Source organism: Heterodontus francisci, chromosome 15 (genome assembly GCF_036365525.1).
Source record: "Heterodontus francisci isolate sHetFra1 chromosome 15, sHetFra1.hap1, whole genome shotgun sequence".
Lineage (NCBI taxonomy): Eukaryota > Metazoa > Chordata > Chondrichthyes > Heterodontiformes > Heterodontidae > Heterodontus > Heterodontus francisci.
The window spans coordinates 6265624-6293387 of record NC_090385.1 but is presented as its reverse complement, the minus strand read 5'-3'; the positions used below and the strand labels follow the sequence as shown (position 1 = coordinate 6293387).

Below are 27764 nucleotides of genomic sequence, written 5' to 3'. Positions count from 1 at the left end.
CCCCACAACCCTCCAAGATAACCGTGCTCAACCAGTTCCAGCCTCTTGAGCATCCCCGATTTTAATCGCTCCACCATTCTGGCCACACCTTCAGTTACCTCGGCCCTAAGCTCTGGAATTCCCTCCCTAAACCTCTCTGCCTCTATCTCGTTTTCCTCCTTTAAGACCCTCTTTAAAACCTACTTTTCTGACCAAGCTTTTGGTCATCTGATTTATTATCTCCTTGTGCGGCTCAGAGTCATATTTTCTTTAAGGTCCTGTGAAGCACCTTGGGACATTTTATTGCAATAAATAAAGGCACTATATAAATATAAGTTGTTGTTGGTATCCCATCCTGCTTGGCCATCACCGCTGTCTTGGCAAAGCAAGAGGACCAATTCCTCAAATTTAAAATTCTCATCCTCATGTTTGAATCCCTTCGTGTTTTCATGTTTAAAACCTCCTTTGTGAAATGCCCTGGGAAATGTTTCTACACAAAAGGGCACTAAATAAATACAAGTTGTTGCTAATACCTCAGCGAAAGAAGCAGAGAGTGGATTTTACAGACAAACTCTTTGTATATTCACTCGCTGGCTCTCTCAAATTCAAGGACAAAGTTTATGAAATGACAACAAAAGCAGCAGCCTTTCCTTTAGAAAGCCTAGAGGAGTATAGAAAGTGCAGGGGTGAAGTAAAAAAGGAAATTAGAAATGCAAAGAGAGGACATGAAAAATTATTGGCAGGTAAAATCAAGGAAAACCCGAAGATGTTTTATCAGTACATTCAGAGCAAGAGGATAACTAAGGAAAGGATAGGGCCGATCAGAGATGTACAAGGGAACTTATGCATGGATGTAGAAGATGTGGGCAGGGTTCTTAATGAGTTTTTTGTCTCTGTCTTCACAAAGGAGAGGGTTGATACAGGCATTGTAGTTAAAGAGGAGGAGTGTGAAATATTAGATACGATAAGCATAATGAGAGAGGATGTACTAGAATGTCTGACATGCTTGAAAATGGATAAATCGCCAGGGCCGGATGGATTGCATCCCAGGTTGTTAAAGGAAGCCAGGCAGGGAATAGTGGATGCCCTGAGGATCATCTTCAAATCCTCACTAGATACAGGAGAGGTCACTTACCTTCCAGGAGTGGAGCGGACCTGTGGGGAGAATGGCGAACGAGAGAAGAGGATAACTTGAGCCCGAGAATCGAGGCCCAGTCACTTACCTTCCGGGAGCAGAGCGGGGAGCAGCCCAGGCGCGCGGAGTTTGGAAAACAAAGTCAACAGTGACATCACAGGAAAGCTACAAGGTGATTGGTTGGTGAGTAATTGCTGTTAATGCCTGGAAATAGCTTAAAAAAAACCGGGGAAACTTATTTTTTTAAACCTACCTTATAAGTGATAAGGTTAGTACTACTAAGGTGTGTTTTTTAAATTAGTGGTAATTTATTAAGGACTTTAGATTGTAGTGGGTAGTGTTTGGAGTAGAATAAGGCCCCTAGCGTAATTAATATTTTGTAATTAAAGGGAGTAACAAGTAATCTAAAGGTAAGTCATGGCAGGAGAGCTCACCCCCTGTGATATGCTCCTCCTGCGCTATGTGGGAAATCAGGGATGCTCCCAGTGACCCTGATTTCCATGTGTGCAGGAAGTGTCTCCATCTGCAGCTACTGACTACCCGCATTACGGAGCTGGAGCTGCGGGTGGATTCGCTGTGGAGCATCCGCGATGCTGAGGACATCGTGGATAGCACGTTTAGCGAAGTGGTCACACCGCAGATAATGGCTGCACAGGCAGAAAAGGGCTGGGTGACCACCAGGCTGAGTAGTAGGTGCAGGTAGTTAGTGCAGGAGTCACCTGTGGCCGTCCCCCTCTCCAACAGATATGCCTCTTCGGATACTATTGGGGGGCTGGCCTCCCAGGGACAAACAGCAACAGCCAAGTTCATGGCACCACGGATGGATCTGCTGCACAGCAGGGGGGGGGAAAAGACTGGGAGAGCTATAGTGATAGGGGATTCAATTGTAAGGGCAGCAGACAGGCGTTTCTGTGACTGCAAGCGAGACTCCAGGATTGTATGTTGCCTCCCTGGTGCTAGGGTCAAAGATGTCTTGGAGCAGCTACAGGACATTCTGAAGGGGGAGGGTGAACAGCCAGTGGTCAAGGTACATGTCGGTACCAACGACATAAGTAGAAAAAGGGATGAGGTCCTGCAAGATGAATTCAAGGAGTTAGGAGCTAAACTAAAAAGCAGGACCTCAAAGGTAGTAATCTCAGGATTGCTTCCTATGCCACGTGTTAGTGAGTATAGGAACAGGAGAATAGACCTGATGAATACGTGGCTGGAGAAATGGTGCAGGAGGGAGGGATTTAGATTCCTGGGACATCGGGACCGGTTCTGGGGAAGGTGGGACCTGTACAAGCGGGAAGGGTTACACCCAGGCAGGACCAGAACCGATGTCTTGTGGGGGCATTTGCTAGTGCTGTTGGGGAGGATTTAAACCAGAACGGCAGGGGGATGGGAACCTGAGCAGAGTGACTGAGGAGGAGGAAACAAGGATAGAAACGAAAGACAGGAAACAAAAAGGCGAAAGTGGAAGGCATAGAAATCAAGGGCAAGAAACAAATAGGGCCATAGTGCGAAATAATGCTAAGATGACTAAGAATGTTAAAAAGACAAGCCTAAAGGCATTGTTTCTCAATGTGCGGAGTATTCGCAATAAGGTAGGTGAATTAACTGCGCAAATAGATGTAAATGGATACGATATAGTTGCAATTACAGAGACATGGCTGCAGGGTGACCAAGGATGGGAACTGAACATCCAGGGGTATTCAATATTTAGGAAGGACAGGCAAAAAAGGAAAGCAGGTGGAGTAGCGTTGTTAGTAAAAGAGGAAATCAATACAATAGTGAGGAAGGATATTAGCTCAGAGAATCCTGATGTGGAATCTGTATGGGTGGAACTAAAAAACACTAAGGGGCAGAAAAAGTTGGTGGGGGTTGTATTTAGACCCCAAAACAGCAGTGGTGATATAGAGGATGGCATTAAACAGGAAATTAGAGACACATGCAATAAGGGTGCAACTGTAATTATGGGTGACTTTATACTACATATAGATTGGGCAAACCAAATTAGCAATAATACTGTAGAGGAGGAATTTCTGGAGTGCGTACGTGATGGTTTTTTGGATGTATATGTTGAGGAACCTTCTAGAGAACAGCCCATCCTAGACTGGGTATTGTGTAATGAGAAAGGATTAGTTAACAATCTTGTTGTGCAGGGTCCCTTGGGGAAGAGCGACCATAACATGATAGAATTCTTCATTAAGATGGAGAGTGAGAGAGTTGATGCTGAGACTAGGGTCTTGAATTTAAATAAAGGAAACTGCGAAGGTATGAGTCGTGAGTTGGCTATGATAGATTGGGGAACATTACTTAAAGGGTTGATAGTGGATAGGCAATGGCTAGCATTTAAAGAGCACGTGGATGAATTACAACAATTGTTTGTTCCTGTCTGGCGCAAAAATAAAAAAAGAACGGTGAATCAACTGTGGCTTACAAAAGAAATTAGGGATAGTATTAGATCCAAGGAGGAGAAATATAAAATGGCCAGAAGAAACAGCAAACCTGAGGATTGGGAGCAGTTTAGAATTCAGCAAAGGAGGACAAAGGGATTGATTAAGAAGGGGAAAATAGAGTATGAGAGTAAGCTTGCAGAGAACATAAAAACTCACTGTAAAAGTTTCTATAGGTATGTGAAGAGAAAAAGATTAGTGAAGACAAATGTGGGTTCCTTACAGTCAGAAATGGGGCAATTTATAATGGGGAACAAAGAAATGACAGACTAATTAAATACATACTTTGATTCTGTCTTCACAAAGCAGGACACAAATTACCTCCCAGAAATGTTGGGCAACATAGGGTCTAGTGAGAAGGAGGAACTGTATGAAATCAGTATTAGTAGAGAAATAGTGTTCGGGAAATTGGTGGGATTGAAGGCCGATTAATCCCCAGGGCCTGATAATCTACATCCCAGAGTACTTAAGGAAGTGGCCCTAGAAATAGTAGATGCATTGCTGGTCATTTTTCAAGATTCTATAGACTCTGGAACAGTTCCAACGGATTGGAGGGTAGCTAATGTAACCACACTATTTAAAAAAGGAGGTAGAGAGAAAACGGAATTATAGACCGGAGAGCCTGACATCAGTAGTGGGGAAAATGCTAGAGTCCAAATTATAAAAGATGTAATAGCAGAGCACTTGGAAAACAATGACAGGATCAGACAAAGTCAACATGGATCTACGAAAGGAAAATCATGCTTGACAAATCTACTGGAATTATTTGAAGATGTAACGAATAGAATAGATAAGGGAGAACCAGTGGATGTGGTGTATTTGGACTTTTAGAAGGCTTTTGATAAGGTCCCACATAAGAGATTAGCGTGCAAAATTAAAGCACATGGGATTGGGGGTAAGGTACTGACATGGATAGAGAACTGGTTGGCAGACAGGAAACAAAGAGTAGGTATAAATGGGTCTTTTTCTGGGTGGCAGGCAGTGACTGGCGGGGTACCGCAGGGATCAGTGCTAGGACCCCAGCTATTCACAATATATATTAATGATATAGATGAGGGAATTAAATATTATATATCCAAGTTTGCAGACGACACAACGCTGGGTGGGAGTGTGAGCTGTGAGGAGGATGCAGAGAAGCTCCAGTCTGATATGGGTAGGTTGAGTGAATGGGCAAATACATGGCAGATGCAGTATAATGTGGATTATTATCTGAACGGCGATAGATTGGGAAAGGGAGAGGTGCAGCAAGACCTGGGTGTCCTTGTGCACCATTCGCTGAAAGTAAGCATGCAGGTGCAGCAGGCAGTTAAGAAGGCAAATGGTATGTTGGCCTTCATTGCAAGAGGATTTGAGTACAGGAGCAGGGATGTCATGCTGCAATTATACAGGGCCTTAGTGAGACCACATCTGGAGTATAGTGTGCAGTTTTGGTCTCCTTATCTGAGGAAGGATGTTCTTGCTATGGAGGCAGTGCAGCGAAGGTTCACCAGGCTTATTCCTGGGATGACAGGACTGACATATGAAGAGAGATTGGGTCGATTAGGTTTGTATTCGCTAGAGTTTAGAAGAATGAGAGGGGATCTCATAGAAACCTACAAAATTCTAACAGGACTGGACAGACTAGATGCAGGAAGGATGTTCCTGATGGCGGGGGAGTCCAGGACCAGGGGGTCGCAATCTAAGGATAAGGGGTAAGCCATTTAGGACTGAGATGAGAAGAGATTTCTTCACCTAGAGGGTGGTGAACCTGTGGAATTCTCTACCACAGAAAGCAGTTAAGGCCAAATTATTAAATATATTCAAGAACGAGTTAGATATAGTTCTTCAGGCTAATGGGATCAAAAGATACGGGGAGAAAGTGGGGACAGGTTGCTGAGTTAGGATGATCAGCCATGATCAATTTGAATGGGTGTGCAGGCTCGAAGGGCCGAATGGCCTACTCCTGCTCCTATTTTTCTATGTTTCTACCAGACAATTGGAGGTCTGCGAACCTTGTACCATTGTTTAAAAAGGGTGTGAGAGATAGGCCAAATAATTATAGGCCAGTCAGTCTGACCTCGGTGGTGGGTAAATAGTTAGAATCTATTCTGAGGGATAGGATAAACTGCCACTTTGAAAGGCACAGATGAATCGGGGATAGTCAGCATGGATTTGTTAAGGGAAGGTCATTTCATACCAACTTAATTGAGTTTTTTGAGGAAGTAACAAGGAGGATTGATGAGGGTAGTGAAGTGGATGTGGTCTACATGGACTTTAGTAAGGCATTTGACAAGGTCCCACAGGGCAGACTGGTCAGCAAAATGAAAGCCCATGGGATACAGGGGAAGGTGGCAGGTTGGATCCAGAATTGGCTCAGTGACAAGAAACAAAGGGTAGTAGTCGATGGATGTTTTTGTGAATGGAAAGTGGTTTTCAGTGGCGTTCCACAGGGCTCAGTGTTGGGTCCCTTACTGTTTGTGGTATATATTAATGATTTGGACTTAAATGTGGGAGGCATGATTGGGAAATTTTTGATGACACAAAAATTGGCCGTGTAGTTGATCGTGAAGAGGATAGCCCTAGACTCCAGAATGATATCAGTGGTTTGGTTGAGTGGGCAGAAAAGTGGCAAATGGAATTCAATCCAGATAAGTGTGAGGTAATGCATTTAGGAAGGGCAAATAAAGTGGGGGAATACACAATAAATGGGAGGATATTGAGAGGGGTAGAAGACGTGAGAGACCTTGGGATGCATGTCCACAGGTCCCTGAAGGTGGCAGGACAGGTAGGTAAAGTGGTGAAGAAGGCATATGGAATGCTTTCCTTTATTGGCCGAGGTATAGAATACAAAAGCAGGGATGTAATGCTGGAACTGTATAAAACGTTGGTTCGGCCACAGTTGGAGTATTGCGTACAGTTCTGGTCACCACATTACAGGAAGGACATAATTGATCTGGAGAGAGTACAAAGGAAATTTACAAGAATGTTGCCAGGGCTCGAAGGTTGCAGCTATGACGGAAGATTGGATAGGCTAGGGTTATTGTCCTTCGAACAGAGGAGGCTAAGGGGTGACTTAATTGAGGTGTACAAAATTATGAGGGGATGAGATAGAGTAGACAGGAAGGACCTGTTTCACCTAGCAGAGAGGTCAATTACCAGGGGGCACAGATTTAAGGTGATTGGTAGAAGGATTATAGGGGACATGAGGAGAAACTTTTTCACCCAGAGGGTGGTCGGTGTCTGGAATTCACTGCCAGGAATGGTGGTAGAGGCAGAAACCCTCAATTCTTTTAAAAGGTACCTGGACATGTACCTGGAGTGCTGTAACCTGCAAGGCTATGGACCAGGTGCTGTAAGGTGGGAATAGATTGGGCGGCTAGTTTTTCAGCCAGCACGGACACAATGGGCTGAATGGCCTCCTCCTGTGCTGTAATTTTTCTGTGGATCTATTGGCTGCCAACATTCCAGAGTTGTCCTGGAGTGTTCCGGTACTAACGACCAATCTCCTGGACAATGCTGTGAGCAAACCCAGGACAGAAAAATCATAGAGGCATTAAAAAAAATGTTTTTCCAATTACTTTGAACACTTTTTTATGTATTGGTTATAAAAATATTGGAGGGGAGGGTGGAAGATGTTTGAGTGGGTGGGCTAGATGGGGTTGGGAAGTCCTGTGGTCGAACCTCCAGGATTCCATCCAAACGAGTTGGCAACCCGACTGAATGACTTTAATGAAAGAGTGATTTGAATCATTGTTTAAATAAACTGAGTGCTTTGGTGAAACCTTGTTTGTGTAATTTTTTTTCTCGTGCATGTCTTCCTTTTGCCTCTGCATCAAATCCAAACCTAGTTTACAGCATGAGCTGCTTCTCTGAATAATTGAAAAAACCTTGATTGTGTTCTAACTGTGCCTACCTCCCCACCCCCTCACGCAGCAGCATATATGGAAGATCCCACCTGAGCTCAGTGTGGGAAGAGGCTAAAGCTGTTTTAAAGGGAACTTGGGTTTCTTTCTGAGAGCAGGGATTTCACTTCAAACCTGTGTCTGTGCATTACCTTCATTCGTGTATTGGTGTTCTTGTGTTCAGGCTATCGAGAGCTTTGCTGTAATGGTGAAGGAGATCGCTCAAATGCTGCAGGCATTTGGTACAGACCTGGCTGAGGCTGAACTGCCTGATGATTTACATTCTGTCGAGGACCTACTTATTGCAAGAACCGAAAAATACAATCAGCTCAAGGTAAGGTCAATGTCAATGCTACATTGTTTACCTGTTAAAAATACAGAGTACTCATTTGTTGGAGGATTAAGGGGAAGTTCGATCAGGCACATGAGGGAGGAAGGATATCCTGGTAGGAGGCAATGAAGAGAGGTGGAAGGAGGCTCGTGTGGAACATAAATGCTGGCGCAGACCTGTTGGGCTGAATGGCCTATTCCTGAGCTGTAGACTGTATGTAAAGGGGGTAACCTACTGGTATCACCCCCTGAGCTGAGAGGGCATCAGTGTTTGGCTCAGTGGGTGGCACTCTTGCCTCTGAGCCAAGACGTTTATGGGTTCAAGTCCCACTCCAGGGCATATGCAAAAGAGAATAAAAGACTTGTATTTTTATAGCACCTTTCACAACCTCAGTGCTTTACAACCAATGACGTACTTGTGAAGCATAATGTAGGGAACATGGCAGCCAATTTGTGCACACCAAGCTCCCACAAACAGCAGCTTGATAAGTACCTGATCAGCTGAGGGGGTGCTGCACTGGCCGTGATGCCTTTTTCTGTTTAAGATGTTAAACTGAGACGCTGTCTGTCTGTTCCTGAAAAAAAAATCCCATGACACTATTCGAAGATGAACAGGGGAGTTCTCCCAGTGTCCTGGCCAATAGTTATTCCTCAACAAACACTATCAAAATGCTGGAACTCCCTCCCTAACAGCACTGTGGGTGTACCTACCCCACATGGACTGCAGCGGTTCAAGAAGGCAGCTCACCGCCACCTTCTCAAGGGCAATTAGGGAAGGGTAACAAATGCTGACCTAGCCAGCGATGCCCACATCCCAGGAAACGAATAAAAAAAACATTATTCGCATTTTCTGTTTGTGACATTTTGCTATGCATAAATTGACTGACGTGTTTGTCTACATCACAACATACTTCACAAACAAAATCACAGGCTCTGAAGTGTTTTGGGATGTGCTGAGGACTGATCTGAAATTACTGTGTTCTAACTGGTGAAGAAAAAAGATCAAAAGCTGGAAATGTACTGCAAGGCCTTCAGTACCCATACAGATAAGATACAGGTCAACTTTTCAGGCGTGAATTTCCACAGAGTTTGTCCTGTTCGTTTGCTGCAACTTGCGTGAAAGAACACGTATCGTGTTAATTTCTGGGCACCACACTTTAGGAAGGAGGGTAAAGCTTTGGAGGGGGTGCAGAGGACGTTTACCAGGATGGTACAGGGGATGAGGGTCTTCAGTTAATGTGTAGAGACCGGAGAAGCTGGGATTGTTCTCCTTAGAGTTCATGTGTCTTCAGTGGATTTGGATTTCTGTGAGAAAAAGATGGGAGCAGACAGGAGAGGTCTTCTCACTCCAGGAGCAAACTCTTTGTGGCTGGTTCAAAAAACCCTGGACCAGGCAGTTAGTCATGTGACCAGCTGGTTTAACCAGTTTGTGGATTGTACCACCTTAGCAGTCTCTGGAATGCTCCTCTTACACACAATACCTGGTGATCAAAGTCCATTTTAGGATAAGTGGATAAGGGAAGTAACCTCTCTTGTCCCAATTGGTTTGCAGATGTCCTTCGTCCAAGTCTGGCAGCCCTTGTAACAGGCCTTCTCTTCTTCCCAGCAACAATTTGAAATTTACTGCCCGTATGGCGAAATCAATATGCCTCATTCTTAGCAGGTGGGAGCCCAGCATGACAAAAGTAATTGACAAATAAACTAATGGGGAAATGAGGAAAAAAAAAATTCACGCAGAAGGTTGTTAAGATCTGGAACGCACTACCTGAAAGGGCCGTGGAATTAGATTCCATAGGAATTTTCCAAAGACAATTGGCAGGTTTACAGGGAAAAAGCTCTTTCAAAGAGCCAGCACAGGCATGACGGGCCAAATGGTCTCCTTCTCTACTGTAATATTCTGTGATTCTCCTATTTGTCTGCTGTAGAATTGATGAAAAAAAATCACAGCAATGGTGTAGTTACTGTTTTTCTAACATTTACTTAAATCTTCTGCCAAAGCTATGGCAGGCAAACAGGAGAACTCCGTGGAATTTTGTCCCCTGAGTTCTAAGGGGGTACATCAAAATCATGAATCTGCTGTTTCTACAAATACTGAGGGACCTGTCGTGTATTTCTAGCATTTTCTATTGTGTGGAAGTGCTGCACTGTTGGAGATGCCGTCTGTTGGATGAGACATTAAACTGAGACCTCGTGTTGCCTTTCAGGTGAATGTAAAAGATCCCAAGGATAGTATTTCCAGGAAGAGCAGGGGAGTTATTCCTGCCATCCCCTGGACAATATTTATTCTTCGACCAACATCATTAGAAAAACAAATTATCTGATCGTTATCGCGTTACTGTTTGTGGGATCTTGCTGTGTGCAAATTGGCTGCCACGTTTCCCTATATTGTAACAGTGACTACACTTCAAATGTGCTTCATTGTGTGGAAAATATTTTGGGTTGTCCTGAGGTTGTGAAAGGCCCGAAATAAATGCACCTTCTTCCTTTGAAATACCTGGTATTGATGCCCCTTTGAGACATATCTTAAAACCGACCTCTTTGACCAAGCTTTTGGTCATTTGTCTTTAAAACTCCCTAGGTGGCTCCGTGTCATTTCTTTTTAGACAATTGCTTCTGTTTTATTACATTAAAGCCACTATAGAAATGTAGGTTGCTGTTCATTGTAACAGTGGTTTGAAACCTTTGCACAGATCTCTCATTGACTTAACAGCTCAGCTGCTGCTTGTTGTCTTGTACAGGTTGACGTTCAAAGGGTGATCAAGGAGGGTGAGCTGCTTCTGACCAACCTCATGGAGCCTGACAGTAACGCTCAGTGTACAATGGAGAAGGCTGGAGATCGAGCAACTGTGAAGAGGTGTGCTGCACGGAGGGACTGTTTAATTCAGCCTCCTGAATTAAAAGTACCATGGGTTTAATATTTTTTTCACTCATTCGTTGGTAATCCACGATAAAAACCAGACTCAGTGAGCTTTCAGGTTTTGCTATGGCTTCAGAGGAGCAGGAGGAGGCCATTCAGCCCCTCGAGCCTAATCCACCATTCAGTAAGACAATGACATCTGATCTGTATCCAAACTCCATCCACACACCTTGGTTCCATGTCCTTTAACACCCCTGTCTAGCAAAAATAGATCAACCTCAGAATTACAATAATTAATTGGCACTTCTACCACCCTTTGCATGTAAAAGTGTTTCTGACCTTATCTCCTGAGGGATCTGGCAGTGGGTTATGTCCCCTTGTGGCAGACTGCCTCACTAGAGGAAAAGGTTTCTTTCCATCTGCCCTATCAACTTCTTCAAATCCTTCTTGGTATCAGACTGTATAACTATATCCAAGGTGGGTACCTGACCTCACCTCACTGTATACCTCTGGTGTTTATAATATCACCAACGTCATGGACAAAACCAATCTTTTGAAGCCATTAACCTGTTAGGTATTGTTATGCAGAATCCTGTTTCTGGACAGTCTGGTTGTTAAGGGAAAAAGGATTTGAAAGAGATGTTGATGGGGTTAGATGAAGTCAGGAGGCTCATACGGAGCCTAAACACCAGCACAGACCCGTTGGAGTAAATGGCTGGTTCCTGTACTGTAAAAATTCTCTGTAAATTGGACTGAGTCACTTTAGGCAGATTTGTTATCTTATTAATACTTCTATTTCTGAACACAGACTCCTTGCCCAGTTGCATGAGATGGAGACTGCTTTTGACGGATTTTGGGAAAAGCATTTGCTTAAACTTGAACAGTGTCTCCAGCTGTGGAGATTTGAAAAAGCTTTCCAAGAGGTAAGTGCCTGGTCCGTTCAATCCTCCAATAGAATTGTCGACTGTGAAATTCATCAATGCATTGATACCAAATTCCCTGGATTAATTCCTCTGTTAAAGCACTCTCTCCTCTGAGTCAGATAAATGTGGGTTCAAGTCCCAGTCCAGAGACCTGAGCACAGAAATCCAGGCTGAAGTGCCACACTGCTGGAAGAGCAGGTGAGACATTAAGCCAAAGCCCCATTTGCCCCCTCACATGGATGTAGAAGATCCCATGGCATGATTTGAAGAGCAGGGGAGTGTCCTCGCCAATAATTATCCCTCAATCAACATCACTAAAAAAAAAACAAATTATTGAATCAAATCATTGCTGTTTGTGAGACCTTGCTGTGTGCAATTAGCTGTCACATTTTCCTATAACTGTGACTGCACTTTCAAAGTACTTCATTGGCTGTGAAGTGCTTTGGGGTGTCCTAAGGTCGTGAAAGGTGTTATAGAAATGCCAGCCTTTTTGTGGGAATACTGAACATTTTAATGTTCTAGAAGTGATTTTTTTTAGCAAATGCCCATTCAAATTGATCATACTCTTTTATACAAAGAGGTGTATTGTAGTGCACCCTGTACCAAAACATTTTCACCAATCGGCAGTAAGTTGAAATTAAAATAATTCCCAATTCACTAAAAAGAGGGATGTCTTTATCTATTTTTAATATATCAAAAATCTTAGGCTTACATGACCTTCCTGTCTGCAATACCTGTTGTCCCACTTTTGTGTCAACCTTTTCCATTGTATGTGTCTATTTACACATTTATAATTGAAACAGCGAATGTAAACATGTCACAATGTGATTACAACCTCCTGCCATTGGTGGCACTGTAGGGCTTCGGTATTGTATTTCACAGCTCCTCAGCCTGTCCGGCAGAGAAACTCCTCTGCTTCCCAAATTGTTGTAGCTTTTGCTATCAAAAATGAACAATATTGTCACATCAAAGTATTATTTAAAAATAAGGTCAGATTGTTTGAATTAAAATGGGGAATGAATTATGATTGTGCACCCTGGTCACAATGTCTCCCAGCCTCTAACCCCTCTACATCTAAAGACTACACTCTGGTCTTGGCTCCTGCGCAGCGCTCAAGAAGACTAACTAATAATAAAATAAAAGTCTTGTGTAAAGTGTGCACTTCTTATAAGCGTAACACATACATCTTGTAAGACTTTTCCTGGCACATTTTGTTGACATTTTTCCTGAGTATTTTCCCCTGATTTTTTCCTTAGATTTTTCCTCTGTTTGTTGTCTCTCCCAGGAGATTACAGAGCTGTGGAGGAGGTAGGAAGTGTCCGGCCATGATGCCCCAGGCACCATGGCTTGATGGGGCAGTTGGCCTTTTCCTTTTCCTGTCCATCATTTTTGTATATTCGTGTAACACCCCTATTGTTATAAAGTAGCATATTCTTTAATTCATCACACCACAAAGTGATCTTGTGGGAAGACTTTTGAAGTTAACTACTTTATAAAATAGAGAAGAGTTCTTTAGTTCTCTTTTTGCAATATTTCTCACAGGTCATGTTGCTTTTTGAGTTTGTTCAGTTTGAATTTGTTTCTGCAGGCAAAGATAGCCTTTGATTATTTAGCAGCTGAGGAAGGAGACATCCCAGAAACTGGTGACAGTGTAATTCATTCACAACAAGCTCTTCAAGAATTGAGTAACTTTGATGAACAATCTCAGGTAAAGTAACATATTCGTAATAGGTCATAGTTCGATTGAGCAGAGTGAAAATCCATCAGTCCATCAATATTAATTCATAGAGATTAATGAGGTTTCATAGAATCTACAGCACAGAGACAGACCATTCAGCCCAGCTGGCTTATTCTGTTGTTTATACTCCACAAGAGTCTACTCTCACCTATCCCGTATCCCTCTATTCTCTTCTCCCTCATGTATGCGTCAGGCCTCCCCTTAAATGCATAAATGCCTGTTGCTTCAATCTCTCCATCTAGCAGCGAGTTCCACATTATCAGCAATCTCCAGAATTCTTTATTTGACCTGTTTATGGTTATCTTTCTATTTATTCCCCCACCCCCCTTGTTCTGGACTCACCCACAAGGGGAAACAGTTTCTCCACATCCACCTTATTGAACTTCTTTATCTGGTCTCCTCTGAACCTCTTCTCCAGAAAAAAAAAAGCTACACAAGATGCTCCAAATTAACCTAACCAATGATCAATATAAATTTATCATTCCCTCTTCACTCTTGTGCTTTATGTCCCTATTTATGAATTCCCAATTTCCATTTTTATAATTTTATCTACTGGCACATGCACTTTGAAAGAATCGTAGATTTGAACCTGTAGGTCTCTCAGTTTATCCATATTCCTCATTGTCCTTCCGTTAAGTATCATTGCCATTCTGTGCTTGAATTAAATTGAAACTGCCTACTGTTTACCCATTCTGCCAAACTTTCTTCTTCTTCAATCCTTCTGTCCGCTTGCAACATCACATAGTATGTGTTGGTATCAAATTTTGGATTTGTGATTCCGATATGCAAGTCCACATCATCGATAAATATAGGGGATCAAAGTAAACCCAGCAAGAACCCCTGTGAAACTGCACTTCCAAACTTTCTCCAGCTCAAGTAACATCCAGTGACCCTAAATCTTTGTTTCCTGTCTGCCAGTCGACTTTCGATTCATCCATCTACATTTTCCCTACAGCAGACAGCTAACTTTTTTTTAACAAGCCTCTTGTGCGATACATTTCCAAGTGCCTTCTGAAAATCTATATTCACTCAAATGTATTCCGCCTACCTATCCGATCTACTCCTTGTGATCTGAACTGGTTTTTGTAGGTGAGTTTGCGACCTTCTGATGCACTAATCAGTCATGTACAGTGATCTTTTTCACATGATGTCCAAATTGATTAGTAAAATATGACCCAATTCACTTCAATAACCTCAACACCACTACATTATGTTGTTATGATCTGGAATGTCAGCCAGAAAGGGTGGTGAAGCAGATTTAATAATAACTTTCAAAACAAAATAGGATAAATATTTGAAGGGGAAGAATTTGCAGGACTATGGGGAAATAGCAGGGCAGTGGGAGTAATTGGATAGCTCTTTCACAGAGCCAATACAGGCATGATGGGCTGAATGGCCTCCTTTGCTAGTGTATCATCTAGTAAGATCATGCAGAATCAAATGATTGCCCAATTACCCAGCAGAGGACAAATTGCTGTGGATGCTTTCACATTCAAATTAAATTAATTGTTTTCTTTGCAGGAATTAATTGGGAATTGCCAGGTTCTAGTCTCACAAGGTGACCAGTTGATATCCAATCATCATTACGCGGAGGAGTTAATCCGTGAGAAGTGCAAGGAGCTCCACCACACCTGCCACGACTTGCTTGATGAAATGAGGAGCAAATACATCACCCTTAACAAGTCACTGGAACTGCATAGCCAGCTGCAGCAGGTAAGCTAACTCAGAGCTTTATTTAGTGTAGCATCTCCTTTAGCTTATCAACATCAATATTAAAATCTAATGAATCTGTGCTTCATACCTGCAAGCTTAGAGTGTTTGGACTCCTAACTAGAAGACCCAAGTTCAGATCTCAGCTTTGACTAGTATCTGCAATGGGACATATGAATATAGGGACAGAAACAGGCCATTCAGCCCCTTGAGCCTGATCCACCAGTCAGTGGGATCTTGGCTGATCGGCCCCTTAACTCCATCTACCTGCCTTGGTTCCATAACTATGTGAGGCTTCCCTCTGATGCCACTTTTCTCCAGGCTCAATTGGGACAGTGTAGGAAGGAGAGAAAGTTGGTTTGGAAAGGAGAGCATTGGACCCAAGTATTCAAATGCTTGCTGGTGGACTGAGTAAGTAATGGGGATCGAGGGTCACTGACCCGAAACGTTAACTCTGCTTCTCTTTCCACAGATGCTGCCAGACCTGCTGAGTGAATCCAGCATTTCTTGTTTTTGTTTCAGATTTCCAGCATCCGCAGTATTTTGCTTTTATTTAAGTAATGGGGATCTCCAGTCATCGCACTGCCCAACCGTTAAAAAGAAACAAGATGATGTGTGTATTGGATATAAAGAAAGAAAGACTTGCATTTATATAGCGCCTTTCACATCCTCAGGACTTTCCAAAGCACTTTTCAGCCAATGAAGTGCTTTTTGAAGTGTGATCACTGTTGCAACGTAAGAAACACAGCAGGGAATTTTTGCACAGCTAGCTCCCACAAACAGTAATGTGATAATGACCAGATAATTTGTTTTTGTGATGTTGATTGAGGAATAAATATTGCTCTTCTTTCACATCTCCTCAGAAGCCGAGGTTTTTGTACTCAAGCCTCTGGAGTGGGATTTAAGCCCACGACTTTCTGACTCAGAGGCGAGAGGGCTACCCACGGAACCACAGCTGACACTGGTCTGTGCAGTGAGGAAAAATTGATAAAACTTGAACTCTTCAGCCCTGAAAGGGATTCACTAAGAGGCGATGTGAGAGAGTTATTTATGGATAGTAAACCATATGGAAAAGATCTGAAGCACTACTTCAGAGGGCAGATGAGGAGTAGTTTGTTTATGCAGCAAGTTGTTCTGATCTGCAATGCGCTTCCTGAAAGGGTGGTGGAAACGGATTCAATATTAACTTTCAAAAGGGAATTGGATAAATACTTGAAAAGGAAATTATGCAGGGCAATGGGGAAAGAGCAGGGGAGGGGGACTAATTGGATAGATCTTTCAAAGAACCAACAAAAGCACAATGGGCTGAATGGCCTTCTGTGCAGTATGATTCTATGAGTCAGCCTCAATTGTGACAGTAGGATATGTTGGTGTAGGTTGGAAGTATTGAAAGGCAGGTTTAGGACTGATGCCAGGAAGCTGTTTATAAAAGACATGGGCTGGGAAAGTACTTGGAGTTTCTGCACTCCACCCCAGTAACCTCTGGGGTGTGTTGGAAACCCAAAGGTTTTGCCACAGCAGCTGTCAGCAGAGAGTTGAGTGAAGCCATGAATGGCTAGTTCATTGAAATCGGCAGTAATCCTCCCGCCAGTCACTGAGATTGCCTCGCTGGCAGCCAATCCGACTGACACTGTGGCCCAGTCTGATTTCCACAGAGTGTGAGGAACAAATTGCTTCTCATCTTGGTGATGTACTTACTTGTTCGCATGAGAGGCTGGATGCCACCAAACTTGAAAGAAAACAACCACAATGTTGAATCATGTGAGGTACACTAATCTATTATTAAAATAATAATCCCTTTTGTTTCGAGTTGACTCTCATTTACCAACTGTACTTCTTGAACTTAGAAATCGCTGTTGGTCTCTACATTCCACCAAATTTGGCCTCTTGCACATCCCCCACTTCCTTTGCACCAACATTGGCAGACATGCCTTCAGCTACCTGGACTGTAACTCTTAAATTCCCTCCCTAAATCTCTCTGTCTTGCTCACTTTCTCTCTCTCTCTCCTCCTTCAAGACGCTGCTTAAAACCTAACTCTTTCACCAAGCTTTTGGTCACCTGTCCTAATGTAGCTCTGTGACAGTTTATTACCTGAGTATAATCCTGGGATGTTTTATTGTGTTAAAAGTGCCATATGGATGCAAGTTTTTGTTGAGATGTTAGCAGACATATCCTTTAACCCCCTCTATTGTAATGCAGGAATTAGACCTTTCGATAGCAGACAGAGAAGTGTTGTATAAACCTATAGAATCATCTAACAGTACAGCACAGAAGGAGGCCCTTCTGCCCATCGAATCTGCACTGGCTCTTTTGAAGAGCTTTTCAATTAGTCCCACTCTCCCTCCCTTTCCCCATATCCCTGAATTTTTTTTTCTCTTTCAAGTATTTATCCGGTTCCCTTTCGACGGCTACTATTGAACCTGTATCCACCATCCTATCAGGCAGTGCATTCCAAATCCGAACCAGTCACTGTGTAAAAAAGTTTTTCCTCATGTCTCCTCTGGTTATTTTGCTAATCACCTTAAATTTGTGCCTTCTGGTTATCAGCCCATTTACTTTATCTAAACCCTTCATGATTTTAAATACCTCTATCAAATCTCCTCTTAGCCTTCTCTGTTCTTTTAATGTTAAGCTTTTCATCTGGAGATTATGATTTGATGGTAATCTACAGGTTTTGATCACTAAATGAATCTCTAATATAATGCTGCTAATATAAGCCTCTCATATAAAGATAGCTCATTATTCCAGTGTGTGTCAGTTCCATGGAAGGATGATCTCGATGGGCTGTAGAGTCTCTCACCTCTGTACATTGTGAAAGGACAAAGGATCATATTTAATAGGGGATGCTGGAGGGCATGGTGAAAAATGAATGCAAAAACAGTGTTATAAGGTAAAAGAGGTGAGAATAGTGCCGGACAGTTGCATAGAATGGCCAATAGCAAATTGGCTGCCTGTTATACACTCGAGACAAATTTTCCTCACTGTTGACTTCAACAATAAAACCAAAAGCAAAATACTGCAGATGCTGGAAATCTGAAATAAAAACAGAAAATGCTGGAAATACTCAGCTGGTCTGGCAGCATCTGTGGAGAGAGAAACAGAGTTAATGTTTAAGGTCAGTGACCTTTCATCAGGTGTGTAATAGGGTGGAAGACAGGAGAAATTAAATGATAAAAGAGTTGGTGGTGCAGGGGAGTGGTAATGGGACGAGTAAAAAAACAAAAGATGTGTCAAGAGGAGGTGTGAATGGCAGAATGATGAACAGCTGCCAACAAAAAAGGCAATTGGACGGAGTGTAAAAAGGCCAACCAATTCACTATTGTGCGGTTGGTGTTACCACCCAAGGCCAGTTTCACCCCCGCCAAAGAAGTCTGAAGAGACCATGAGCCCAACTCCAACAACCATGCTTTTCCTCATCAGTGGAATGCCATTATGATGAGTTGCATTCCAGTAGGAGGAGAAAGGAATAAAACTGGGTCGAAATATGAAAGAGCATTACTGTGATTCACATGGATTGCTCTGGTTCTGTCATTCTTACAGGTTCTGCAGTGGTGTGATGAAGGTGCTTATCTCCTCGCCTCTCAGGAAATGGACAAGTGTCAGTCACAGGAAGGAGCAAAGGGAGCGCTGCAAGAAATTGAGAAGTTTCTGGAAAGCGCTGGAGATTACCTGCAGCGTGACACTGAAGAGTTCTACAATGAGTTTGGACCCATTCTCACAACACCCATTAAGGTATTTAATGGTAACAAACCTTGTGCCACGTGTACTGTTGAGAGCTGTCGGTGCAGCTCAGATGGTCATTGGGCTGATTTATGGTGTGACTGCTGATTACCTAATGATCGAGGAATGTGGCTTATACCACTTACTATTCCCTCTTTCTCATCAATTCTCCTTTCAACTACCTGTATGGGATTTCCTCTGTCGGTCTCTTGTACCGACTCTCTAATAATGGACTGAAGCCATACTTTTGGAGGAGACTATTTCCATTAACATCGAATTTACAGAAACAGGCCATTCAGCCCAACTCCACACTAGCCTCCTCCTACCCCTCTTCATCTCAATTTATCAGCATATCCTCTATTCCTTTCTCCCTTATATGCTTATCTAGCTTCCCCTTAAATGTATCTATACCTAGGATTACATAGGATATATGGCACAGAAACAGGCCATTCAGCCCAACCAGTCCAGGCCAGCATTTATGCTCCACTTGGACCTCCTCCCAACTTTCCTAATCTAAATCTATGATCGTAATCCTGCATTCCCTTCTCCCTCATATGTTTGTCTACCTTCCCCTTTAATGCATCTGTACTATTCGCTTCAACCACTCCCTCTGATAGAACACTCCAAATCCTATCCATTCCTTGGGTAAAGAGGTTTCTTCTGAATTCTCTATTGGATTTCTTGGTGACTATCTTATATTGATGGCCTCTAGTCATACTCTTCCCCTAATCACCCAAAAGCAGCTCCACTGGCTGGGACATGTCGTTCACATGCCTGACACTAGACTCCCGAAGCAACTGTTCTACTCAGAACTTGATCGCGGCAGGAGACTCCCAGGAGGACAGCAGAAACATTTCAGAAATGCCCTCAATGCATCCCTTAAGAGATTAAACATCCCTGTTGACTCATGGGAGTCCCTGGCTCATGACCGTCTTAGACGGAAAAAGCTCATTCGGGAAGGCATTGTGAACCTCGAGGGACTTCATCGGGAACATGCAGAGGCAAGATGGCGGTGTCGGAGGGAGTGCACAAACCTCCAAACTACTCGCCTACATGACTCTTCAAGCACCACCTTCCCCTGATGTGGCAGAGTCTGCAGATCATGCATTGGACTCATCAGCCATCTCAGAAACCATCAAACCGGAGTGGAAATAAGTCATCCTTGATCCTGAGGGACTGCCTAAGAAGAAGAAGGAGCCTTCCCCACAAGTGGAAACATTCTCTCCATATCCATTCTATCAAAACCTTTCATAAAAAGACCTCTCTTAGGTCACTGCTTGGCCTTTTTTCAATAGAAAAGAGACTCTGCCTGTTCATCCTTGCCTGATATGTATACTCACGCATTTCCGTTATCATCCTTGTAAATCTTCTCTGTACCCTCTCCAGTGCCTGTATATCCTTTTTATAATATGCCGACCAGAACTGCACACAATACTCCAAGTGCGATCTAACCGAGGTTCTATACAATTGAAGCAAAATTTCACTAGTCCTGTACTCAAATCCTTTTGTGATAAAGGTGAACATACCATTAGCCTTCCTAATTGCTTGCTGTACCTACATGTTAGCTTTCAGTGACTTATTGACAAGGACACACAGATCCCTTTGTTCATCTATAAATTCTAATCTCTTACCATTTAAGAAATACTCTGCACATCTATTCCTCCTACCAAAGTGGATAACGTCACATTTTTCCATATTATATACCATCTGCCACATTCTTGCCCACTCACTAAGTCTGTCCAAATCCCCTTGAAGCTGCTTTGTATCTTCCTCACAACACACATTCCCACCTAGTTTTGTGTCATCCACAAAACTTGGAAATACTACATTTGGTCCTCACATCCAAATCATTGACATATATTGTGAACAGCTGGGGCCCAAGCACTGATCCCTGCAGTACCCCACTAGTCACAGCCTGCCAATACGAGAATGACCCATTTATTCCTACTCTCTGCTTTCTGCCTGTTAACCAATCCTTAATTCATGCCATTATATTACCTCCTATTCCATGTACTTTAATTTTGCTAACCAATCTCTTGTGGGGGACTTTATCAAAAGCCTTCTGAAAATCCAAGTATACCACGTCCACCGACTCACCTTTATCAATTCTGTTAGTAACATCCTCAAAACACTCCAAAAATTTGGTCAAACATGATTTCCCATTCATAAATCCATGTTGACTATTCCCAATCAGATCATTATTATCCAAGTGTCCATTTATCACATCCTTTGGAATAGATTCTAGCATTTTCCCAACGACTGATGTAAGGTTAATAGGTCCGTAATTCCCTGTTTTCTCTCTCCCTCCCTTCTTAAATAGTGAGGTGACATTTGCGACCTTCCAAACTGCAGGAACCGCTCCTAAAACTATAGAATTTTGGAAGCTGATCACCAATGTATCCACTATCTCCATAGCTACCTCTTTCAACACCCTTGGATGTAGAATATCAGGTCCTGGAGACCTATCAACCTTCAGCCCCATTAATTTCTCCAATACAACCTTCTTACTAATACTAATTTCCTTCAATTCCTCATTCCCCTAATCCCTTGGATCTCTTAATTCTGGGAGATTTTTTGCATCTTCCTCAGTGAACTCAGACACAAAGTCATCATTTGGCTTCTCTGCCATTTCTCTATTCCCCATTATAAATTCTCCTGACTCTGCCTGTAATGGACACACATTTGTCTTTGCCTAACATTTCCTTTTTACATACCTACAGAAGCTTTTACAGTCTGTTTTTATATTTTTTGCTGGCTTACATTCATATTCTGTTTTCCCTTTCATTATCAGTTTCTTAATCCTCCTTTGCTGTATTCGAAAATCCTCCCAATTCTCAGGTTTACAACTATTTCAGGCAACTTTATAGGCCTTTTCTTTTAATCTTATACAATCCTTAACTTCCTTTGTTATCCACGGTTGACTGCCTTTACTTTTGGAGTTTTTGTGCCTTGAAGGAATGTATAGTTGCTGTAAACTATGTAATAATTCTTTAAAGACTATCCATTGCCTATGTACTGTCATACCTTTTAATGTATTTTCCCAATCCACCTCAGCCAGTTTGCCCCTCATACCTTCATAATTTCCTTTGTTCAAATTTAACACCCTGGCTTCAGATTGAACGAGTTAGTATATCCCTGTTTAAAACTGCAAGAAATCTAACTTACCTCCTAACTGAAACAGGAATTTCAATTAATTGCTAGATGTAAACAAAACAAAAACAAGTCTTGAGAGATTAAACCTTAAAATTCACTCACTTACCAAACTCTCTTCTTCACACTCCGTGCAGGGGAAAAAATTTCAGGGAAGGAAATCTGCCGTCCGTACCCAGTCTGGAGCACATGTGACTCCAGACCCACAGCTAATGTGGTTGAATCTTAACTGCCCTCTGAAATGACCTAGCAAGCCACTCAATTGAACATAACCACAACTTTTTTTTCTTTCATGGGATGTGGCGTCGCTGGCAAAGCGAGCATTTGTTGCCCATCCCTAATTGCCCTTGAACTGAGTGGCGCTTCCCATTGGTGGATGGATCGAGAACAAGAGGGCAGAGATTTAAGGTAATCGGCAAAAGAAGCAATAGTAACATGTGGAAAAACCTTTTCACGCTGCAAGTGTTTAGGATCTGGAATGCACTGCCTGAGAGTGTGGCGGAGGCAGGTTCAATTGAGGCATTCAAGAGGGAATTGGATGCTTATCTGAAAAGGAAGAAAGTGCAGGGCTATGGGGAGAAGGCGGGGGAATGGCACTAGGTAAATTGCTAATATTGAAAACCAGCACAGACATGACCCGCCGAATGGTTTCCTTCTGTGCTGTAACAGTTCTGTGATTCTTAGCCCTAGGCCCAACCATCTTTAGCTGCTTCATCACTGATCTTCCCTCCATCATAAGGTCAGAAGTGGGGATGTTCCCTGATGATTGCGCAATGTTCAGCACCATTCGCAACTGCTCGGTTACTGAAACAGTCTATGCTCGCATGCAACGAGACCTGGACAACATTCAGGCTTGGGCTAATAAGTGGCAAGTAACATTTGCGCCACACAAGTGCCAGGCAATGACAGTCTCCAGCAAAAGAGAATATAACCATCTCCCCTTGACATTCACGGGCATTACCATTGTTGAATCCCCCACCATCAACATCCCTGGGGGTTACCATTGACCAGAAACTTAAGTGGACCAGCCATATAAATACTGTGGCTACAAGAGCAGCAGAGGCTAGAAATTCTATGGCAAGTAACTCTGCTTCTGACTCCCCAAAGCCTGTCCACCATCTATAAGGCACCAAGCCAGGAGTGTGATGGAATACTCTCCACATGCCTGGATGGGTACAGCTCCGACAACACTCAAGAAGCTCAACACCATCCAGAACAACGCAGCCCACTTGATTAGCACCCCATCCACCACTTTCAACATTCATTCCCTCCACCACCGACGTACAGTGGCAGCAGTGTGTACCATCTACAAGATGCACTGCAGCAACACACCAAGGCTCCTTAGACAGCACCTTCCAAACCCACGACCTCTACCACCTTTGAAGGACGAGGGCAGCAGACGCATGGGAACACCACCACCTGCAAGCTCCCCTCCAAGCCACACCATCCTGACTTGGAACTATATCACTCTTTCTTCACTGCCGCTGGGTCAAAATCCTTCCTAACAGCCTGTACCTGTAGGTATACCTACCCCAAATGGACTGCAGCGGTTCAAGAAAGCAGCTCACCACCACCTTCTCAAGGGCAATTACGGATGGGCAATAAATTCTGTCCTTGCCAGCGGTGCCCACATCCCATGAATGAATAAAAAAGTAATATTATTAAAGCAAATTTTATGTTCTAAACCATTGCCTGATTGTGCTGGTTCAGGGCAGAACTTACATTCAGTGATATGCAAATCAGTTTGAGGGGTAACTTCAGCAGAATTTGCTTGGGAACTGGCTGGCAGAACGTTGGGGAAAAATATAATAACAAATAGATTTGGATCTGTTTGGAGTCCAGTCTCCAGTGGTGTCTCGCAGGGATCGGTGTTGGGAAAGTTGCTCTTTTCTATCTTTATTAATGATATGGATGTGGGTGTTGGGGGCACAATCTGAAAAGTAGCAGCTGAAATAAAGATCTGTGTGAGTGTTCGAACTGTAGACAATGCTCGACTACTTCAGGCTGATCTTAATATTTTGGGATATTGGGCTCGTGACTGGCAAATGATGTTTAATTTGAATAAGTGCAGCCTATGCATGTGGTCAGGACAAATCCTCAAGATTTACACACTCTTCAGGCAGAAGCATTAAAGAAGCTGGAGAAAAAGATCTGAGAGTTTGGATTACATCTATAAAGCAACACAGCAATGCTGCAAAGCGATGACTAGAACAAATAGTGTTGGGGTGCATTCAGAGGACCACTGATTAGAAGACTAGGTGGACAGTGTTGTCCTTGTACAAGACCTCGGATTGCTGTGTCCCATTTTCGTTTCCTGATATGGTGGTGATATTGAGGCTTTAGCAAAGGTGCAGAGGAGGGACACAAGACTAGGTTCAGTTCCACTGTGGGGAGGACGTGGCGTAGTTGTATATTCACTGGTTCAGTAACCCAGAGACCCAGGGTATTGCTATGGGGTCATGGGTTCGAATCCCACCACGGCAGAAAATGGAACTTGAATTCAATTAATCTGGAATTAAAAGTTTGTTTAATGATGACCATGAAACCATTGTCATAAAAATCCATCTGGTCCTTTAAGGAAGGAAATCTGTGGTCTGTACCTGGTCTGGCCTGCATGTGACTCCAGACCTACAACAGTGTGGTTGACTCTTAAACTGCTCTATGAAATGACCGAGCAAGCCATTCAGTTGTATCTAACCGCTACAAAGTCAATCAGGAATGAAACTGGCCAGACCACCTGTCATCGACCTAGGCACCAGAAATGACAACGGCAAATCCAGTATTCTCAACCCTGCAAAGTCCTGCTGCTAATATGTGGGGACTTGTGCCAAAGTTGGGAGAGCTTTCCCACAGACTAGTCAAGCAGCAGCCTGTCATAGTCATACTCATGGAATCATACCTTACGGACAAAGTCATGGACACCACCTTCAGCATCCCCGGGTATGTCCTGTCCCAGTGGCAGGACAGACACACCAGAGGTGGCGGCACAGTGGTATATAATCAGGAGGGAGTTTCCCTGCGAGTCCTCAACATCGACTCCAGACCAAAGACATCCCATGCCATCAGGTCAAACGTGGGCAAGGAAACCTGCTGATTACCACATGCCGTCCCCACCCCGCCTCAGCTGATGAATCAGTACTTCTCCATGTTGAACACCACTTGGAGGAAGGACTGAGGGTGGCAAGGGTGTAGAATGTTCTCTGGGTTAGGAGCTTCAATGTCCATCACAAAGAATGGTAGCACCACGACTGACTGAGCCCTAAAGGACATAGCTGCTAGACTGAGTCTGGGGCAGGGGGTGAAGGAAAAACATACTTGACCTCGTCCTCACCAATCTGCCTGCCGCAGCTGCATCTGTCTATGACAGTATTGGTAGGAGTGACCACTGCAGAGTCCTTGGAGAGACGAAGTCCCATCTTCACATTGAGGATACCCTCCATCGTGTTGTGTGGCACTATCACCGTGCTAAATGGGATAGATTTCAAACAGATCTAGCAATGCAAAACTGGGCATCCATGAGGCGCTGTGGGCCATCAGCAGCAGAATTGTACTCAACCACAATCTGTAACCTCATGGCCCGGCATATCCCCCACTCTACCATTACCATCAAGCCAGGAGACCAACCCTGGTTCAATGAAGAGTGCAGGAGGGCATGCCAGGAGCTGCACCAGGCATACCTCAAAATGAGGTGTCAGTTTGGTGAAGATACAACCCAGGACTACTTAAGTGCCAAATAACAAGCAGCATGCGATAGAGCTACATGATTCCACAACCAACGGATCAGATCTAAGCTCTGCAGTCCTGCCACATCCAGCCGTGAATGGTGGTGGATAATTAAACAACTAATTGGAGGAGGTGGCTCCACAAACATTCCCATCCTCAATGATGGGGAAGCCCAGCACATCAGTGTAAAAGATAAGGCTGAAGCATTTGCATCCATCTTCAGCCAGACGTGCCGAGTGGATGATCCAACTCGGCCTCCTGCTGAAGTCCCCAGCATCACAGATGCCAGTCTTCAGCCAATTCGATTCACTCCGCATGATATCAAAAAAAGACTGAAGGCACTGGATACAGCAAAGGCTCTGGGCCCTGACAATATTCTGGCAATAGTATTGAAGACCTGTGCTCCAGAACGAGCCGTGTCCCTAGCCAAGTTGTTCCAGTACAGCTACAACACTGGCATCTACCCGGCAATGTGGAAAATTGCCCAGGTATGTCCTGTACACAAAACAAAGTGACTCCTGACAATTCGGAGCTTACGCAGTGTGGTCGCAGAGGTCATCAATGTGTGTGAACATTTGCCAGCCTGCCAGTATGAATGTGCATATGCGCGCATGACATCACCACATGTTGTCATCCCCACCCCTCAATAGTTGTCCCCATTCTCCACTCATAACAGTACCTCGCTCCCTCCCACCATCTCTGCTTCCCTCAGGCACTCGCTCCCCTGCCCACTTCCCCCCACTCAGCTACTTTCTCCTACCGCACTGGCTGCTCTCCCCCCTCGGCCACTCACTCCAGGTCGCGCCGCTCTCTACTTCACGCCCCCCCCAGCCACTAGCTATAGGCCGTGCCACTTCCCTCCTCTCGGCCACTCAGCCCTACGTCGCCCCACCGCGCCTCACAGCCCGCTTTGCTACTTCGGGTGGCGCTTGGAGAACGATCGATCGTGGGAGCAAGTGGCCGAAAGGAGGGATGTGGCACGGCCTGGAGCTAGCGGCTGGGGTGGGGAAGCGGGGAGCGAGTGGCTGGAGAGCAGGGTGGGGGCAGGAAGCGAGGATCGGGATAATATTGGCTGAGGGTGGGTGAGGGAAGCAGTGGCGAGGTCTGGAGCGAGCGGCTGAGGGGGACAGAGTGGTGAGGCTGGCGCGAATGCTTAAGAGAAGGCAGTGGGGAGCGAGCAGCGAGAAGACGGGCACAAAAGGGAGCAGGAAAGAGAAATGCAGTGGCAGGAGGGAGCAGGGGACTGTTGGGGGTAGGATGGAGGTGGCGATGGCAGCCGTTGAGGAGATTTTCAGGTTGAATTTGTTTTTTGTGATAAATTGAGTAGCACCATCTTTAATCCTGGCCGCTGCCTGAAACACTGCAGACAATGATGTTTCAGTGGAAGAGGCTGCATTTGCACATGCACTAGTACTGCGCCACCTAGTGGTTTCGTTGTCAGCAAACACCGCCTACACAAATCCAACCCGGGCAATTACTGCCCCATCAGTCTACTTTCGATCATCAGTAAAGGGACGGAAGGTGTCATCAACAGTGCTCTCAAGCAGCACTTGCTTAGCAATAACCTGCTCACTGATGCTCAGTTTGGGTTCCGCCAGGGCCACTCAGCTCCTGACCACATTACGGCCTTGGTTCAAACATGGACAAAAGAGCTGAACCTAGGAGGTGAGGTGAGAGTGACTGCCCTTTCCATCATAGCAGCATTTGACCGAGTATGGCAAAACTGGAGTCAGTGGGAATCGGGGAAAACGCTCTGGTGTTTGGAGTCATACCTTGCGCACAGGAAGATGGTTGTGGTTGTTGGAGGTCAATCATCTCAGCTCCAGGACATCACTGCAGGAGTTCCTCAGGGTCGTGTCCTAGGCCCAACCATCTTCAGCTGCTTAATCAGTGACCTTCCTTCAGTCGTAAGGTCAGAAATGGGGATGCCCTCAGATACTGAAGCAGTCCGTGTAGAAATGCTGCAAGACTTGGACAATATCCAGGCTTGTGTTTTTTTAATTCATTCATGGAATGTGGGTGTCGCTGGCGAGGCCAGCATTTATTACCCATCCTTAATTGCCCTTGAGAAGGTGATGATAAGTGGCAAGTAACATTCGTGTCACACAAGTGCCAGGCAATGACTGTCTCAAACAAGAGAGGATAAAAGCAAAATACTGCAGATGCTGGAAATCTGAAA

General features: G+C 44.1%; 1 protein-coding gene across 3 annotated transcripts in view; it reads left to right on the top strand.

Moving 5' to 3' along the window:
- The window catches only part of mcf2a (MCF.2 cell line derived transforming sequence a), a 208664-nt gene that overhangs the window by 79362 nt on the left and 101538 nt on the right, over nucleotides 1–27764 (top strand). For all 3 annotated transcript variants that reach the window (XR_010976419.1, XM_068047099.1, XM_068047100.1), the window contains exons 7-12: nucleotides 7618–7767; nucleotides 10502–10617; nucleotides 11429–11543; nucleotides 13132–13251; nucleotides 14803–14994; nucleotides 18533–18724. Coding sequence is in view for 2 of the 3 variants with exons in the window: in XM_068047099.1 (XP_067903200.1) it covers nucleotides 7618–7767; nucleotides 10502–10617; nucleotides 11429–11543; nucleotides 13132–13251; nucleotides 14803–14994; nucleotides 18533–18724 (885 nt within the window). In the remaining variant the exon portion in view is untranslated. The remainder of the gene's footprint in view (nucleotides 1–7617; nucleotides 7768–10501; nucleotides 10618–11428; nucleotides 11544–13131; nucleotides 13252–14802; nucleotides 14995–18532; nucleotides 18725–27764) is intronic.